Here is an 18,820-nt window from a genome sequence, read left to right on the forward strand (position 1 = left end):
GGTCAGGATTTAGCAGGTGTATAATGGATGGATGGATGTATAATTCAATCTTAGAGGGAATTTAGGTCAATCCAGTAAATCCAAAATTAGTTATAGCTATGAACCTAATCTTATCAAGGTGCATTCTATATTAAGACAAACCTAATCTGAAATACTGGCTTGAAAAATTGTAAGGTTGAAAATACTTCAACAAGTAATAAGGCAGAATATACAAATTTTGAAATGCTAACATTTGAAGAAAAAAAAAAACGTAAAACACTGTCACTTATGTTGCGGATGTTGTTGAATGACTTTTTGATGTTGGAGATGCAGTCGCTGTTAAAACATAAAATGCACACTGCTGAAGACTGTTCCATCTTTACTTTAATAACAGTATTACTGTTACCTGTCAATTGATGGATACATTTACTCTGCATGTGACGCAGAGTCTCTTTGACATAACCAAGAAATATGCCTGTGCTTACATACTGTAAGCAAAAAGGGAATATGATTCAACCAATGTAAAATGAAAAGAAAAACGGGACACCACTTCAGATATTAAGTCATTCTGTCACAGGTACAATGACAAACTCGTTCAGTTGAGTCTTTCCCCCATAAAATGTGCCAATTTATTTTACATGGAAAGGAGTTTCAGTCCAATGTTATTACATCTGGCTCTACTAAGAGCCATTCCAAATCAAAAGAAAACTAAATTGTAAAAGTAGGTCTGGGAAAATAAAGCATTAAAATACTTGTAAACAGAATAACAACAAATTTATTATTCTTGAAATACTGACTTTCAAAAAATATATGAAACTTCACTGTCACTTACTTGATAAATCTGTGGATGTTATTGAACCAGTTGTCGATGCAGAAGTCGCACTTGCTGTTAAAACAAAAAAATCCACAATATTACAGATCAAGGATCGTGTCTCGAATGCCTCTCTACGTAGGAAGGGTCTTACAGTTGTGACAAGATCATGTGAGGCTCTTACTGGCTTTCTTCAAACTAGTGACACTCGCAAATGAGCGTAGTAATCGGTGTGTGACATCACCAGCTTATAGTTCTAACTATGTACTTAATCCTACCAAGATACATTCAATAGTAACACATAATTAATTAGTGGGTTCAGAAACTGAAAGATGGTAAACATTTCAACTACCAAGAAGATACAATTTAATAATATTGAAATGTTGACATTGCACAAAAAAAAAGTACATTGTTACTTACTTGAAGCAGTTGTGGATGTTGCTGAAGTTCTATTTGATGTAGGAGATATGGTCGTTGTAAAAAAAAATGCACATTGCTGTAGACTAGGCCTTCTTCACATCATTATCATTATTCGTGGTTATAATAAGTGATTTGTCAATTGATGGCTATATCTATTCTGCATGCAATAATAATTGTATTTGAAGCAACACATGGAAGAAACATACATGTGATGTCATATTGTAAGCAGTAAGGCAAGATACCATTAGCAGTGATAGAATCACTTGCACTTTTTGGAAAATAATGGCAGCCTATTGAATGTTAGTTGAGGAGTGGTCAAATACAAGAAGAAAAGTTCATACATATTTTATCAACTCTCTAATTTAAGTGTCTTATACTATGACCCAACTCTCAGGCAAATATAAAAAGTAAACTTTAAAAAGGTGCAAATATACCATGTGGATATATAACAACAAACAGTAAAACAAAAATTGACTCACTTTTCTATCCCCCACTTGCATGTGTATACTATAAAGGCATTTGGAGAACTTTCTAGAATTTTCTATACCATAATTGTAAAGCCAACAAAGCAGGAAACTGTATGACTAAAAAAATATTTATTATAGTGCTGAACCATGATTTGCATTTTAACACTGAAAAGGGAACTGCAACTGAACCTTATCAACTTTATGTGATAAAGGCTATATAAATCTAAATATCATTTTGGAATGGTATAAAAATAGGATTCTTCAACCTTTTGTGGGAAGTGAAGTTGAGACAAAATGTTGTATTAAGTTTGGCACATTTCAAATATTCGTCTTAAAGTAAACATAAAACCTTAAATGATGATAACGTAAAAATGTTTTTTTTAATTCACACATCTCCAAATTGTTGTTTGGTTCAAACTTCCAGAAGATCAAGGAAAGTGACTCCATTTTCATTGTATGCAGTATTTTATGAAGATTTTGTTTAGTTCTGAGGTACGTGATATTCACTGACATTGAGATTGTGAGTTCAGGAAAGAGGTCAGCTTCATGAAAATTCGATGATAAGTCTTAACAGCGTGAGCCATGAATTGTTTGAATAGCTAAGCTGTTTCCTTCTTTTCACTTAAGTTGCACTTTTTTATTTTTCTGCCAAAAATTCAGAATAGTCATACTTCATATAGTCTTGTCATATCAGAAATGTTAATGAATCTCTTAGTCCAATAGTTTTCATTTTAAAATATTTAGTGAAAAGCAAAAAATCCACACAAGAATAAAGAAAAAATAAAGAAAAAATTTGTTACACATGTAGAATAAAAGGCAAAAAAAAATCTTCTCTAAACGTAGCTTTTTCTTGTTTCTGTACTTAAAGATTCTTAACTTTTTCTTCTGTACGCTTTAAACGTACGGCGCAACACTTTCTATTAAGTGCTTTGTCTTACATGTTACTTGACACACAAAACACGCACACAAGATATGCAAGGCACGAAAGGCATGGTTTAAAACCATGTGCCCTCTACACCTTATACATGGCAAGGCTGATCACTAACTGAGAATAATGTTTAGTCAGAGAGGCTAGAAATAGTTAGAACATACCAATTCAACTCAACTTATAAATCCGCCAACTGCTATATATTTGTCAGGACGGCGTATTAAAAATCTGACAGTGGCGGTGATGAATAATCCTCCCTTCCCCATGATATTAGGCAGAGATTGGGTAGACATTAATAGCGGTAACACAGTCGCTTCTTCCCCAAGATCACTAGGTATAGTCACGGACGCGGAATCAGCGCCCTCAACTTCCTCCACGTCGTGTATACAGCCGGCAGGGGAGCGGAGTTCGGCCTCTGGTGATGATGGGGAAACACCCGGGACGTCTCAGCCAGATACGTCATCAACAAGCGCTGAGTAGACTCGGGATGAAACCCCCACCCCTTGAGGTTGAAGTCCAATCCCGTCACACGTCTGCATTTTCAATTCAGGCAAACCCTGGTTTCATTTAAAAGAGAGCAGTAGAATTACGACTCCCTTATGTTTGCAAAGAATACAGTCGTTCTGATAGATGGCCAACGTACCTTACATCTGATGCCACAGGGTCCTCACTTTGTGTTAAATAATGACCTGTTGTACCGGGTGGCAGAACAGAGGGAGAGATAAGGTCACTGCCATTAGTGCCACATACTTACCAGCGACAAGTCTGTGAGCTAGCAGATGTCCCTTTTGAGTGTATTGGGATCAACCTGGTAGGACCCCTAGAACGCTCAGTCAGAGATCATCAATATATCATGGTACTGGTAGATTATGCTACCCGGTATCCGGAAGCTGTTCCGCTGCGCTCAGCTACTTCAAACGCTATCGCATGGGAATTAGTAGGGGTCTTTGCGGGGTCTTTGCCTTTTACCTCACACATGTTCAGGGAGACTGCCAAGCTACTTCAAATAAAGCATTTAAAAACCTCGGTATATCATCCTCAAACCAACGGTCTTGTAGAGAGGTTCAATCAAACTCTCAAACACATGTTACATAAGGTTGTCAACGAGGATGGAAGGAACTGGGATTAGCTCCTCCTCCTTGCCCTTTTTGTATATCGGGAAGTCCCACAAGCCTCCACGGAGTTCTCACCTTTTGAATTACTATATGAATGACAACCCTGGGGCATTTTAGACATTGTAAAAGAAGGCTGGGAGGAAGAGGCCCTCCAGTCAACAAATATATTGGAATATATCACGCAATTACGCAATAGATTTCAGAAGATTAGACCTATATTTAAAACGTACATGGAAAAGGCACAAACAGCCCAGGTCCGATGCTATAACTGTGGTACATCTCTTCCCGAGTTCCACCTGGGAGATCAAGTCATGGTTTTAGTTCCTACCTCACATTCCAAATTACTGGTTCATTGGCAAGGCCCCTATGAAATTAAGGAGAGGAAGGGACTGGTCGATTATTTGGTGAAACAACCAAATTGTCATCCCAGCGAGTGGATTTATCATGTCAATTTGCTGAAACGGTGGAAGGACAGGGATTCTGAGCCCACCTCCGGACAGCTCCACTCTCTCTTCGCTCATAAATTACACCTTAATTTCGAAGATAATCTGACTTGCCAACAACGACGGGAGCTCAAAGCAGGTATCCTGTCTGTCCCTGAAGTAGTAAGTAAAAACTAATTGACATTGTGACGAAACCTGGGGTTAAAGTATACCCGTACAGAATTCCCGAGGCAAAAAAGGCTGAAATGGAGCTGGAGATCAGACGAATGTAGGACCTAGGTGTGATTGAGGAAAGTCTCTGGTCCAGTCCTATTGTCATGGCAAGTAAGCCCGATGGAAATTGGAGGTTCTGCAATGACTTCCATCGGCTTAACCAAGTCACCCAATTCGATGCCTATCCGATACCACAATTGGACGACCTCCTCGAATGGCTAAGCAAAGCCAAATTTTTGACTACATTAGATATAACTAAAGGGTACTGGCAAGTTCCATTAACGGACTCCGCTAAGTAAAAGACAGCAGCGGGCACTAGCAATATCGTGTTCTCCCATTTGGATTACATGGGGCACCTGCGAAATTCCAATGTCTGGTGGACAAAGTGTTCCATCCTCATAATTCATGTAGTGCTGCCTACTTGGATGATGTTGTCATCTACTCCAGCACCTGGGAGGAACACTTACAGCAGGTTTGAGCTGTATTGCGGTCACTATCAAAAGCTGGTCTTCGTATTAACAAATGTTACTTTGGGTTGGTTGAAGCCAAATATTTAGGCTATCTAGTGGGCCGGGGTATGTTGAGACCACAGTGTTCTAAAATAGATGGCATTTTAAAATGGCCCTGTCCGATAAACAAGATGCAGGCTCAGGCCTTTCTCGGCTTAACGGGTTACTATCGTCGATTTGTGCCCTGGTTTTCTGAGAGAGCAACAGCCTTGACAAACCTCACAAAAGAGGAGAGACCTAATCACGTGGTATGGAATGACACATCAGAGACTGCATTCAGTGACCTGAAAATGGCCCTTACGTCAGCTCCTATATTAAAAGCTCCTGACTTTTCTATGCCTTTCATCTTTCAGACGGACGCTTCGGGCACAGGTCTTGAAGCCATGCTGAGCCAAAGTGTCGATGAAGTTGAACACCCCATTATGTACCTGAGCCAGAAACTGCTGGATCGTGAAACTAGATATGTGCAGTGGAACAGGAAGCTTTGGCTATTAAATGGCTGATTACTAAGCTGTCTTGTGACAGACCATGCGCCATTACAATGGATGACATTGCATAGGGAGTCCAATCAACGCGTCACGAGGTGGCCATTAGATCTACAGCTTTATAAGTATTTGGTCGTTTATCGCCGTGGTGTACTGCAAGCCAGTGTCGATGCCCTTTGTCGATGCCACAGCTTCTCGGACCGGTATGCTCGACCCGACGGGTCTGGCTGCGCTGTGGGGGGGGACGAATGTCACACATGTGCCAATAGGAGGATGTTGTATGGACCAAGCAAAGGTAACTCTATGCAAGGTGTACTAAACCTTCTCCTGTTATCTCGGCACAACAGCCGTGGGAAAACCTGTCTGATTCAGAGCGGATGACATCACTTCCAGTTCCGGTACCCAGAAGAATGTCACTTCCGGTTCAGGTGCCCAGAAGAAAACCACTTCCGGTTCCGGCACCCTAAAGAATGTCACTTCCAGCACACAAACTGAAATCAGAAGAACATCACTTCCAGTTTCCTTACATCACTTCCTGTCTGATCCCTTAAAGCCGCCATCCTTGCAAACCCTTGGCAGTTCTGTTTTGGACATCGTACTGAGAACATCTCTGCTATTTAAAAAGCCTTTTGCAGCCAGGAATAATATACGGGTGGCTAAACCAAACCTTTATAAATGTGTCGAGTCTATTTATTTTCACAAGATTCAGAAATATTTTTCTTCAAGCTGATGTAATTAGTTTGATGAACAAAGTGTGCTTATTTATTTAGATACATTTCTGGATCAAACATTCAGCCCATGTAAAATGCGGAGAAACGCTGGACACCACTTCAGATATTAAGTCATTCAATCACAGGTGCAATGACAAACACGTTCACTTCACTCTTTTTCCCCCATAATTTATACCATTTTATTTTATGTGAAGAAGGAGTTTCAGTCCAATGTTATTACTTTATATTTAGTTCTACCAAGAGTCACTCTAAATCAACAGAAAACTAATTTGAAATAGTAGGCCAGGCAAATAAAGCATGAAAATACTTGTAAATGGAATAAAAAAATATTTATTACTCTTGAAATAGTGACTTTCAAAAAATACATAAAACTGCATTGTCAATTACTTGACAAAGTTGTGGATGCAGTTGAACCACTTGTCGTTGTAGAAGTCGTACTTGCTGTTAAAAGAAAACATGGCCAATATTACAGATCAGGGTTCAGTTGTGACAAGAGCATGTGAGACTCTTAATGGTTTTCTTGAAACTAGTGACACTCGCGAATGTGTGTAAGAATCAATGTGCGACATCACCAGTTCTTAGTTCCAACCAAGATAAATTCCATAGTAACATAAAACTAATTAGTGGTTTCAGAAAATGAGAGATAGTAAACATTTTAAAGAACTACAAAGAAGATACAATTTAATAATCTTAAAATGCTGATATTGCAAAATAAAAAATAAAAAAGAAATACATTGTTACTTACTTGAAGCAGTTGCGGATGTTGCTGAAGTACTATTTGATGTAAGAGATACTGCCGCTATAAAACAAAAAATGTTCATTGCTATAGACTAGGCATCCTTCACATCATTAGCATTATTCGTGGTTATAATAAGTGATTTGTCAATTGATTGATACATGTACTCTGCATGCAATAATGATTCTATTTGAAGAAACGCATGGAAGAATCATGCATGTGATGTCATATTGTAAGCAGTAAGGCAAGATACCGTTAGCAGTGATACAATCAACTGTAGCATTTACTGGAGAATGTTACTTGGGTAGATTTCAAATACAAGAAGAAATGTTCATACATATTTTCCAACTCTCTAAATTAAATGACTTATGCTATCACTCAACTCTCAGGTATAGGTGCTAATATACAATGTACCGTAATAATAAAAACAGTAAAACAGAAATTGACACATTTTTGTATTCCCCACTTGCATGTTTATACTATATGAAAAGGCATTTGGAGAACTTTCTAGAATTATCTATATTATAATTGTAAAGCCAAAAAAGCAGGAGACTGTATTATTAAAAAAAGTTTTAGCACAATGCTGAACTATGATTTGCCTTTAACACTGAAAATGAAATTGTAACCAAAACTTTTCAAGTTTATGTGAAAAAGCCTACAGAGGAACTCGGTAATATTGTGCACTTTTTCCTAAAACAAAAAAGCCTCCTTCAGAAAAATGTTTGCAAAAAATTGATTTATGTGCCGAGATTTTAATGTAGTCAAAAGTACTAAATCTACTTCTTTATTGTTAGATTCATAAAACCTTTATAAAAGAACCCCCGCCTGGTTTAAAATAAATACCAATAGCAGAATGAAAAAGTTTAGAGATTATCAATTGATTTCATTCAAAATGAGGCAGCTATAATAATAAAGATACATTTCTTCTTAAATTAAATTCATTGGAAGAATGAAAACACAGAACATGCTTTCATGTTTTTCACCTAATTCTTGAATCACTACTTTTTTTAAGGTTGCATATTACCCTGGATTGCTTCCCGGGTCCACCCTGTGTGGAGTTTGCATGTTCTCCCCGTGTCTGCGTGGGTTTCCTCCGGGTGCTCCGGTTTCCTCCCACAGTCCAAAGACATGCAGGTTAGGTGCATTGGTGAATCTAAATTGTCGATAGTGTGTGTTTGCTGTGGGTGTGTGTGTGTGCACCCTGCGGTGGGATGGCGCCCTGCCCGGGGTTTGTTTCCTGCCTTGTGCCCTGTGTTGGCTGGGATTGGCTCCAGCTGACCCCCGTGACCCTGTAGTTAGGATATATAGGGTTGGGTAATGGATGGATGCATATTACCCTTCAAAACGAGGGGAGAGACTGGAAAAATCTTAGAATGTCAAGGTGAATAACAGAAAACACAGGAATGGTCACTTCTGTACATTAAAGTTAAAATGTATAATTCAATTTTAGAGGGAATTTAGGTCAATCCAGTAAATCCAAAGTTAGTTCTAGCTATGAATCTAATCCTATCAAGGTGCATTCTATATTAAGACAAACCTAATCTGAAATAGTGGCTTGAAAAATTGTAATGAGTAATGAGGCACAATATAAAAAATTTGAAATGCTAACATTTCAAGGAAATAAAAACGAAAAATACTGTCACTTATGTTGCGGATGTTGTTGAATGACTTGTTGATGTAGGAGATGCAGTCGCTGTTAAAAAAAATTTGCACATTGCTGCAGACTGTTCCTTCATTACTGTAATAGCAGTATTACTGTTTATAATTAGTAATTTGTCATTTGACGGATACATTTGCTCTGCATGCGACACAGTTTCTCTTTGACACAACCAATAAAAGAAATATGCCTGTGCCTAGATAGTGTAAGCAATAAGGGAATATGGGGAAGACAGTGAGAGAATTAACTGTCATGCTTTCTGCAAAGTGATGGAATATTATTGAATGTTACTTAATGAAATTTCTAATACAGGAATAAACTTTCATGAATATCTTCCAACATAGTATACAAACTGGGCTACACTGTCATTAAACTCTCTAGCAACATTTTAAAAAGTACAGCTTAGAAAAGTTCAAATATAACATATGCCAATAGAACAACAAATAGGAAAAGAGGAATTGAGAAAGTTTCCTATGTGATAAAGTACTGTATATGTATAGTGTGGAGACTGGCCCGGACAAAGTCAGGCGGACACCGATGGTTCATCACCCAGCACACGTTTATTTACACCGTTCATATTTACAATAGTAAAGTGCCACACACAACCCCAGTACTTTCCCAAAGTCCAGGCCCTTCCATTGCCTTTCTTTCTTCAGGCCGCCTCCACTCCTCTCCTCCCGAGCTCCGTCTATCTTTCTCCCGACTCAAGCCCTCGAATGGAGGGAGGTGGCCTCTTTTACACAAACCCGGACGTGCTCCAGGTGCCTCCCGATTAGCTTCCGCTAGCACTCCAAATTGTGGCGGAAGTACTGGCCGTACACCCGGAAGCACTCCGGGTGTCCCTGGTCTTCTTCCCCCTAGCACTTCCGGGTGTGGCAGAAGTGATGAGGGCCAGGGCTCCTTAGGCATTGGAGCGCCCCCTGGCTGTGACCACAGGCCCCTATAGGGTTGAACTTCTAAGCTCTGTTCCCGTGGTCCCCAAAGCCACCAGGGCAGTTGCCCCCTCGTGGTCTGGAGGAGGTGTAAGCCTTCCTCCAGTCCTTCTGGGAGTCCCGGCTGGGTACCACCCCCATCCACTCGCCACAACAGTATATGGAAAGGTATTTGGAGAACATTCTAGGATGTTCATAACTACTACGGTAAAACCTAAAGAGCAGGAAACTTCACGACAAAAACATTCATATAGCATAGCACTGAAAGAAAAGGCTAATTTGACACTGGAAAAGGAATGACAACTAAACGATAATAAACTAACATATAACTATACTGACAAATTCATAAAGTACTAATAATCCATGTCAGTGTATTTAAAAACCACATTAAAATACACTTCCTCGCTGTAAGATTTGTGAGAACTTTGTAAAAGTAGTCTTCATATTATATTTTGGAACAGAGGACATAAAGATCATAAAAAAATCCAAAGGATTAACAAATATTTTAATTCAAGCTGATGCAATTAGTCTGATAAAAATAATGTGCATATTTATTTAAATATTTTTTCAAGATCCAACCTTCACCCAGGTAAAATAAAGAGAAAAACGGGACACCATTTAAGATACTGAGTAATTCTATCACAGGTGCAATGACAAAAAAATTCACTTGAGTCTTTCCCCCATAAAATGTGCCATTTTATTCAACATGTAGAAGGAGTTTCAGTCAAATGTTATTAGTTTACACTAATGAATGTTACTTAGGGAGATTTCCAATACAAGAAGAAACGTTCATACATATTTTCCAACTCTCTAAATTAAGTGACTTATACTATCATCCAACTCTTTGGCATAGGTGCTAATATATCATGTGGCTATAAAACAATAGACAGTAAAACAGAAATTGGCACATTTTCCTATCCCCCACTTGCATGTCTGTACTGTATGAAAAGGCATTTGGTGAAATTCCTAGAATTTTCTAAATCATAGTTGTAAAGCGAAAAAATCTGCAGACTTTAAGACTAAAAAAAACTTTTTAGTACAATGCTGAACAATGATTTGCCTTTAACATTGAAAAATGAATTGTAATTGAACCTTATCAACTTGATGTGAAAAAGCCAACACAAGAACTCGGTAATAATGTGCAGTTTTTCCTAAAACAAAGAAGTCTCCCTCAGAAAAATGTTTGCAAAATATTGACTTATGTGACAAATTTTAATGTAGTCAGAAGTACTAAATCCACTTCTTGAATTTTAGATTCATGAAAATTTTATAAAAGAATTCCCACCTGATAGGTTTGAAATAAATGCCATTAACAGAATGAACAAGTTTTGAGATTAACATGTTTTTCACCTAATTTTGTATCAGTACTTTTTGAAAGGCTGCATGTTACCACCTTTCAAAACGAGCAGAAAGCCTGGAAAAATCTTAGAATATCAAGGTGAATAACAGAAAATACAAGAATTATCACTTCTGTACATTAAAACTAAAATGTATAATTTAATCTTAGAGGGAATTTAGGTCAATCCAGTAAATCCAAAGTTAGTTCTGGCAATGAACCTAATCCTACCAAGGTGCATTCTATATTAAAACAAAACTAATCAGAAATAGTGGCTTCAAAAATTGGAAGGTTGAAAATACTTTAACAATTTATAAGGCACAATAGAAATTTTGCAATATTATGTGAAATAATGAAACAGTGAAAATAGATTGAATATATTGTTCTGATTTAAACTTTAAATCGGAGACTTGTAGATTTTCTAATTCGCGTTGCCATTAGAGAAATAAAAAGTAGTGTTTCTTCCTAATGAAGAGGCGTATCCGCGAGAATTTAAAGATTTGTTGTTTGGTGAAAGTGAAATCCTGTGACAGAAATAATTTGTCATTTGTGTGAAAGCTATTGTCAGACACATTTCTTGTAGAGAGAAAGAAACAAGATTCATTCATGGCCAGTTATACGTTGCGTTGTCACAATGTAATTCCAAACACAGAATCAAAATTCAATGTGATATTGTTAAAAAGGGAAAAAAGCGAAAAGAGATAGAATATATGGACATAGGTGGAATGACAGAAGTGCACGGCACGAGATGCAGATCACATGGCACGGCAGCAGCAGGAAGCCAGCAGCTGATCGAGCAAAAAGGAGGTAAAAATAAAACTATTGGTTTCCCATTGTATCACCGCTTAACAGGGGGTTTCGGAGGAGCAACCACATCTCCTTTAGGTGCGTTCAGCCCCCCTCCTCACAATGCGAGCGGCAGAGACGCAAAATGGCTGGTGTGTAGCGCAGGTCGGGGGTCAAAAGAAAAAAAACACATTCTCATTTACTTGGCAAAATTGTGGATGTTACTGAATGACTTGTTGATGTCGGAGATGCAGTCGCTATTAGAGCAAAAAATGCACATTGCTGCAGATTTTTCCATCTTTACTGTAATAGCAGTCTTACTGTTTATAATGAGTTACCTGTCAATTGATAGACAATTTACTCTGTATGCGACACGGATTCTCTTTGACGTAACTAAGAAATATGCACGTGCCTATATACTGTAAGCAATAAGGGACTAAGGGGAATACAGTGAGAGAATTAACTGTCATGTTTTCTGCAAAGTGATGGAATCTTATTGAATGTTACTTAAGGAAATTTCTAATACAGGAATAAGCATTCATGTATATCTTCCAACATAACATACTAAGTGGGTTTCACTGTCACTAAACTCTCTAGCAAAATTTTAAAAAGTACAGCTTAGCAAAGTTCAAATATAATATATACCAATAGAACAACAAAGAGGAAAAGAGAAACTGAGAAAGTTTCCTATGACATATGTGTACTGTATATGGAAAAATATTTGGAAAACATTCTAGGATTTTCGTAGCCACTAAAGTAAAACCTAAAGAGCAGGAGACTATATGAGAAAAACGTTCATATAGTATAGCACTGAAAGAAAAGGCAAATCTGAAACGGGAAAAGGAATGACAACTAAACAATAATAAACTAAAATATGACTAAACTGACAAATTCATAAAGTACTAATAATCCACGTCAGTGCATTCAAAAGCACAATAAAATAGAGTTCCTCTCTCTAAGATTTGTGAAAACTTTGTAAAAGTAATCTGCATGTTATATTTGGAACAGAGACCATACAGAGCTTAAAAAAAACTCCAAAGAGATTAACAAATATTTAAATTCATGATGATGCAATTTGATAAAAAAAATCAAATTTTTCAAATATTTAATTGGATAAGTGTCAAAATCCAACATTCAGTCAATGTAAAATGAAGAGAAAAATGGGACACCACTTCACATATTGAGTCATTCTGTCACATGTTTACTTGAGTTTTTCCCCCATAAAATGTGCCATTACATTTTACATGTAGAAGGAGTTTTAGTCCAATGTTATTACTTTACATTTGGCTCCACCAAGAGCCATTCCAAATCAACAGAAAACTAAATAGTAAAAGTAGGTACATGACAATAAAGCATTAAAATACTTGTAAACAGAATAACAACAAATTTATTATTCTTGAAAAACTGACTTTCAAAAAATATATGAAACTTCATTGTCACTTACTTGACAAAGTTGTGGATGCTGTTGAACCAGTTGTCGTTGTAGAAGTGGTACTTGCTGTTAAAACAAAAAAATCCACAATATTACAAATCAGGGTTTGTGTCTCGAACACCTCTCTACATAGGGAGAGGCTTACAGTTGTGACAAGACCATGTGAGCTCTAACTGGCTTTCTTGAAACAAGTGACACTCGTCAATGAGCGTAATAATTGGTGTGTGACATCACCAGCTCATAGTTTCAACTATGTAAATAATCCTACCAAGATACATTCAATAATAACACAAAAATAATTAGTGGGTTCAGAAAATGAAAGATGGTAAACATTTCAACTACCAAGAAGATACAATTTAATAATCTCGAAATGCTGACATTGCACCAAAAAAGAAATACATTATTACTTACTTGAAGCAGTTGAGGATGTTACTGAAGTACTCTTTGATGTAGGAGATACAGCTGCTGTAAAACAAAAAAATGCACATTGCTGTAGACTAGGCCTCCTTCTCATCATTAGCATTATTCGTGGTTATAATAAGTGATTTGTCAACTGATGGATACATCTACAATAATGAATGTATTTCAAGCAACACATGGAAGAAACATGCATTTGATGTCATTTTGTAAACAGTACGGCAAGATACAGTTAGCAGTGATGCAATCAACTGTAGCATTTACTGTAGAATGTTGGTAGTCTAATGAATGTTACTTGGGAAGATTTCCAATACAAGAAGAAACATTCATACATACTGTATTTTCCAACTCTCTAAATTAAATGACTTATGCTATCACTCAACTCTTAGGCAGAGGTACTAATATATCATGTGGCTATATAATACAAACAGTAAAACAGAAGTTGACACATTTTTGTATTCCCCACTTGCATGTTTATACTATATGAAAAGGCATTTGGAGAACTTTCTAGAATTATCTGTATTATAATTGTAAAGCCAAAAAAGCAGGAGACTGTATGATTAAAAAAACTTTTTAGCACAATGCTGAACGATGATTTGCCTTTAACACTGAAAATGGAATTGTAACCAAAACTTTTCAAGTTTATGTGAAAAAGCCTACACAAGAACTCGGTAATAATGTGCAGTTTTTTTATTAAAAAAAATCTCCCTCAGAAAAATGTTTGCAAAAAATGTACTTATTTACCGAGATTTTAATGTAGTCAGAAGTACTAAATCCACTTCTTGATTTTTAGATTCATGAAAACTTTATAAAAGAATCCCCACCTGATAGGTTTGAAATAAATGCCATTAACAGAATGAACAAGTTTTGAGATTAACATGTTTTTCACCTAATTTTGTATCAGTACTTTTTGAAAGGCTGCATGTTACCCTTCAAAACAAACAGAAAGCCTGGAAATATCTTAGAATATCAAGGTGAATAACAGAAAATACAGGAATTATCACTTCTGTACATTAAAGTTAAAATGTATAATTTAATCTTAGAGGGAATTAAGGTCAATCCAGTAAATCCAAAGTTAGTTCTGGCTATGAACCTAATCCTACCAAGGTGCATTCTATATTAAAACAAAACTAATCAGAAATAGTGGCTGCAAAAATTGGAAGGTTGAAAAAACTTTAACAAGTAATAAGGCAAAATATAATAATTTTGAAACACTAATATTTCTCTCTATTATTAAAAACAATCTTGGAAGGTTGGAAGTAGACAAGATACGAATTTCTCAGAGAGACACTTAAAACATCCCGCGAGACGAGTCTTTGTGCCAAGAGATTTAACCACGCTCGGGTTGGAAATAAAAAACAAAGAGAAGATGACAAAGTAGAACGTCATAAACAATTCAAAAATGTTGATTCGGTACACATTCAGAGCAGGTTAGAGATACTGGAAGTAAGAAAATTTCTAAAGTCTGAAAAAAAGAATAGTAAAGATCGTATTAGCGCAAACAAACAGAAATTATTACCCTGTGAAATAATGAAACAGTGAAAATAGATTGAATTTATTGTTAAGTCGGAGACTTGTAGATCTTCTAATTCGCGTTGCCATTAGAGAAATAAAAAGTAGTGTTTCTTCCTAATGAAGAGGCGTATCCGCGAGAATTGAAAGATTTGTTGTTTGGTGAAAGTGAAATCCTGTGACAGAAATAATTTGTCATTTGTGTGAATGCTATTGTCAGACACATTTCTTGTAGAGAGAAAGAAACAATATTCATTCATGGGCAGTTATACGTTGCGTTATCACAATGTAATTCAAAACACGAAATCAAAATTCAATGTGATATTGATAAAAAGGGAAAAAAGCGAAAAGAGATTGAATATATGGACATAGGTGGAATGACAGAAGTGCAGGTCACGAGATGCAGATTACATGGCACGGCAGCAGCAGGAAGCCAGCAGCTGATCGAGCAAAAAGGAGGTAAAAATAAAACTATTTGTTTCCCATTGTATCACCGCTTAACAGGGGGTTTCGGAGGAGCAACCACATCTCCTTTAGGTGCGTTCAGCCCCCCTCCTCACAATGCGAGCGGCAGAGACGCAAAATGGCTGGTGTGTAGCGCAGGTCGGGGGTCAAAAGAAAAAAAACACATTCTCATTTACTTGGCAAAGTTGTGGATGTTGCTGAATGACTTGTTGATGTTGGAGATGCAGTCGCTATTAGAGCAAAAAATGCACATTGCTGCAGACTTTTCCATCTTTACTGTAATAGCAGTCTTACTGTTTATAATAAGTTACCTGTCAATTTACTCTGCATGCGACACGGATTCTCTTTGACGTAACCAAGAAATATGCACGTGCCTATATACTGTAAGCAATAAGGGACTAAGGGGAATACAGTGAGAGAATTAACTGTCATGTTTTCTGCAAAGTGATGGAATCTTATTGAATGTTACTTAAGGAAATTTCTAATACAGGAATAAGCATTCATGTATATCTTCCAACATTACATACTAAGTGGGTTTCACTGTCACTAAACTCTCTAGCAAAATTTTAAAAAGTACAGCTTAGCAAAGTTCAAATATAATATATACCAATAGAACAACAAAGAGGAAAAGAGAAACTGAGAAAGTTTCCTATGACATATGTGTACTGTATATAGAAAAATATTTGGAAAACATTCTAGGATTTTCGTAGCCACTAAAGTAAAACCTAAAGAGCAGGAGACTATATGAAAAAAACGTTCATATAGTATAGCACTGAAAGAAAAGGCAAATCTGAAACGGGAAAAGGAATGACAACTAAACGATAATAAACTAACATATGACTAAACTGACAAATTCATAAAGTACTAATAATCCACGTCAGTGCATTCAAAAGAATATAATAAAATAAAAATAGAGTTCCTCTCTCTAAGATTTGTGAAAACTTTGTAAAAGTAATCTGCATGTTATATTTGGAACAGAGACCATACAGAGCTTAAAAAAACTCCAAAGAGATTAACAAATATTTAAATTCATGTTGATGCAATTTGATAAAAAAAAATGTGCATATTTAATTGGATAAGTGTCAAAATCCAACATTCAGTCAATGTAAAATGAAGAGAAAAATGGGACACCACTTCAGATATTGAGTCATTCTCTCACACGTTTACTTGAGTTTTTCCCCCATAAAATGTGTCATTACATTTTACATGTAGAAGGAGTTTTAGTCCAATGTTATTACTTTACATTTGGCTCCACCAAGAGTCATTCCAAATCAACAGAAAACTAAATAGTAAAAGTAGGTACATGACAATAAAGGATTAAAATACTTGTAAACAAAATAACAACAAATTTATTATTATTGAAATACAGACTTTCAAAAAATATATGAAGCTTCATTGTCTCTTACTTGACAAAGTTGTGGATGCTGTTGAACCAGTTGTCGTTGTAGAAGTGGTACTTGCTGTTAAAACAAAAAAATCCACAATATTACAGATCAGGGTTTGTGTCTCGAACACCTCTCTACATAGGAAGAGGCTTACAGTTGTGACAAGACCATGTGAGCTCTAACTGGCTTTCTTGAAACAAGTGACACTCGTCAATGAGCGTAATAATTGGTGTGTGACATCACCAGCTCATAGTTCCAACTATGTAATTAATCCTACCAAGATACATTCAATAATAAGACAAAAATAATTAGTGGGTTCAGAAAATGAAAGATGGTAAACATTTCAACTACCAAGAAGATACAATTTAATAATCTTGAAATGCTGACATTGCACCAAAATAGAAATACACTGTTACTTACTTGAAGTAGTTGTGGATGCTGTTGAACCAGTTGTCGTTGTAGAAGTAGTACTTGCTGTTAAAACGAAAAAATCCACAATATTACAGATCAGGGTTTGTGTCTCGAACACCTCTCTACATAGGAAGAGGATTACAGTTGTGACAAGACCATGTAAGCTCTAACTGGCTTTCTTGAAACAAGTGACATTCGCGAATGAGCGTAATAATTGTTGTGTGATATCACCAGCTCATCGTTTCCAACTATGTCATTAATCCTACCAAGATACATTCAATAGTAAGACAAAAATAATTAGTGGGTTCAGAAAATGAAAGATGGTAAACATTTCAACTACCAAGAAGATACAATTTAATAATCTTGAAATGCTGACATTGCACCAAAATAGAAATACACTGTTACTTACTTGAAGTAGTTGTGGATGTTGCTGAAGTACTTTTTGGTGTAAGATTTACAACCACTGTAAAACAAAAAAATGCACATTGCTATAGACTAGGCCTCCTTCTCATCATTAGCATTATTCATGGTTATAATAAGTGATTTGTCAATTGATGGATATATCTACGCTGCATGCAATAATGATTATATTTGAAGCAACACATGGAAGAAACATGCATGTGATGTCATATTGTAAGTAATAAGGCAAGATACCATTAGCAGTGATAGAATCATTTGTACTTTTTGTAAAATGATGGTAGCCTACTGAATGTTAGTTGTATAGTGTTCAAATACAAGAACAGTACATACATATTTTTCAGCTCTCTAAATTAAGTATTTTATACTATGACCAAATTCTCAGGCAAATATAAAATAGTAAACTTTAAAAGGTGCAAATATACCATGTGGATATAACAACAAACAGTAAAACAAATATTGACACACTTTTCTATCCCTCACTTGCATGGGTATACTATAAATGCATTCGGATAACCTTCTAGAAATATCTATACCATAATTGTAAAGCCAACACAGCAGGAAACTGCATGGCTAAAAAAAATATTTACTATAGTTTTGAACAATGATTTGCATTTTGAACTCAGTAATAATGTGCAGTTTTTCCTAAAACAAAAAAGATTCCCTCAAAACAATGTTTGCACAATATTGACTCGTGACCAAATTTTAATGTATACTAGTACTAAATCCACTTCTTTTTTGTTAGATTCAAGAAAACTTTATAAAAGAACCCGACCTGATAGGTTTGAAATAAATACCAATAGCAGAATGAAAACGTTTTGAGATTAACAATTGATTTAATTCAAAATAATGCATTTATCATAATACAGATAATTTACTTTTTTAATTAAATACATTTGAAGAAAGAAAATCCAGAAGATGCTTTCATGTTTTTCACCTAATTCTTGTGTCACTACTTTTTTAAAGGTTGCATATTACACCTCAAAACTAGGAGAGAAACTGGAAATATCTTAGAATGGCAAGGTGAATACCAGAAAACACAGGAATGGTTCCTGCTGTATATTAATGTTAAAATGTATAATTTAATTTTAGGAGGAATTAAGGCCAATCCAGTAAATGTTAGTTCCTGCTATCTACCATAACAACAGAAATCTAATTAAAATTGTGTCTTCAAAAACATTACACTGAAAACACTTTAAGTAGTAATTAACACAATATATTCATTTTCAAATA

At 36.0% G+C, this 18,820-nt stretch overlaps 1 protein-coding gene across 1 annotated transcript; it reads right to left on the reverse strand.

Moving 5' to 3' along the window:
- Positions 1–265: 265 nt before the first annotated feature.
- On the reverse strand, positions 266–18,515 carry LOC120516851 (cell wall protein DAN4). Its single transcript, XM_039738855.1, has 9 exons — positions 18,482–18,515; positions 17,580–17,633; positions 17,180–17,233; positions 16,781–16,834; positions 13,392–13,445; positions 12,993–13,046; positions 6,847–6,900; positions 812–865; positions 266–315 (listed from the first exon to the last, which is right to left on the reverse strand). The coding sequence occupies exons 1-9, from the start codon at positions 18,513–18,515 to the stop codon at positions 266–268; spliced, it is 462 nt and encodes a 153-aa protein (XP_039594789.1).
- Between the last annotated feature and the right edge of the window lie 305 nt (positions 18,516–18,820).

The sequence above is a fragment of the Polypterus senegalus genome, chromosome 1 (assembly GCF_016835505.1).
Source record: "Polypterus senegalus isolate Bchr_013 chromosome 1, ASM1683550v1, whole genome shotgun sequence".
Taxonomy (NCBI): domain Eukaryota; kingdom Metazoa; phylum Chordata; class Cladistia; order Polypteriformes; family Polypteridae; genus Polypterus; species Polypterus senegalus.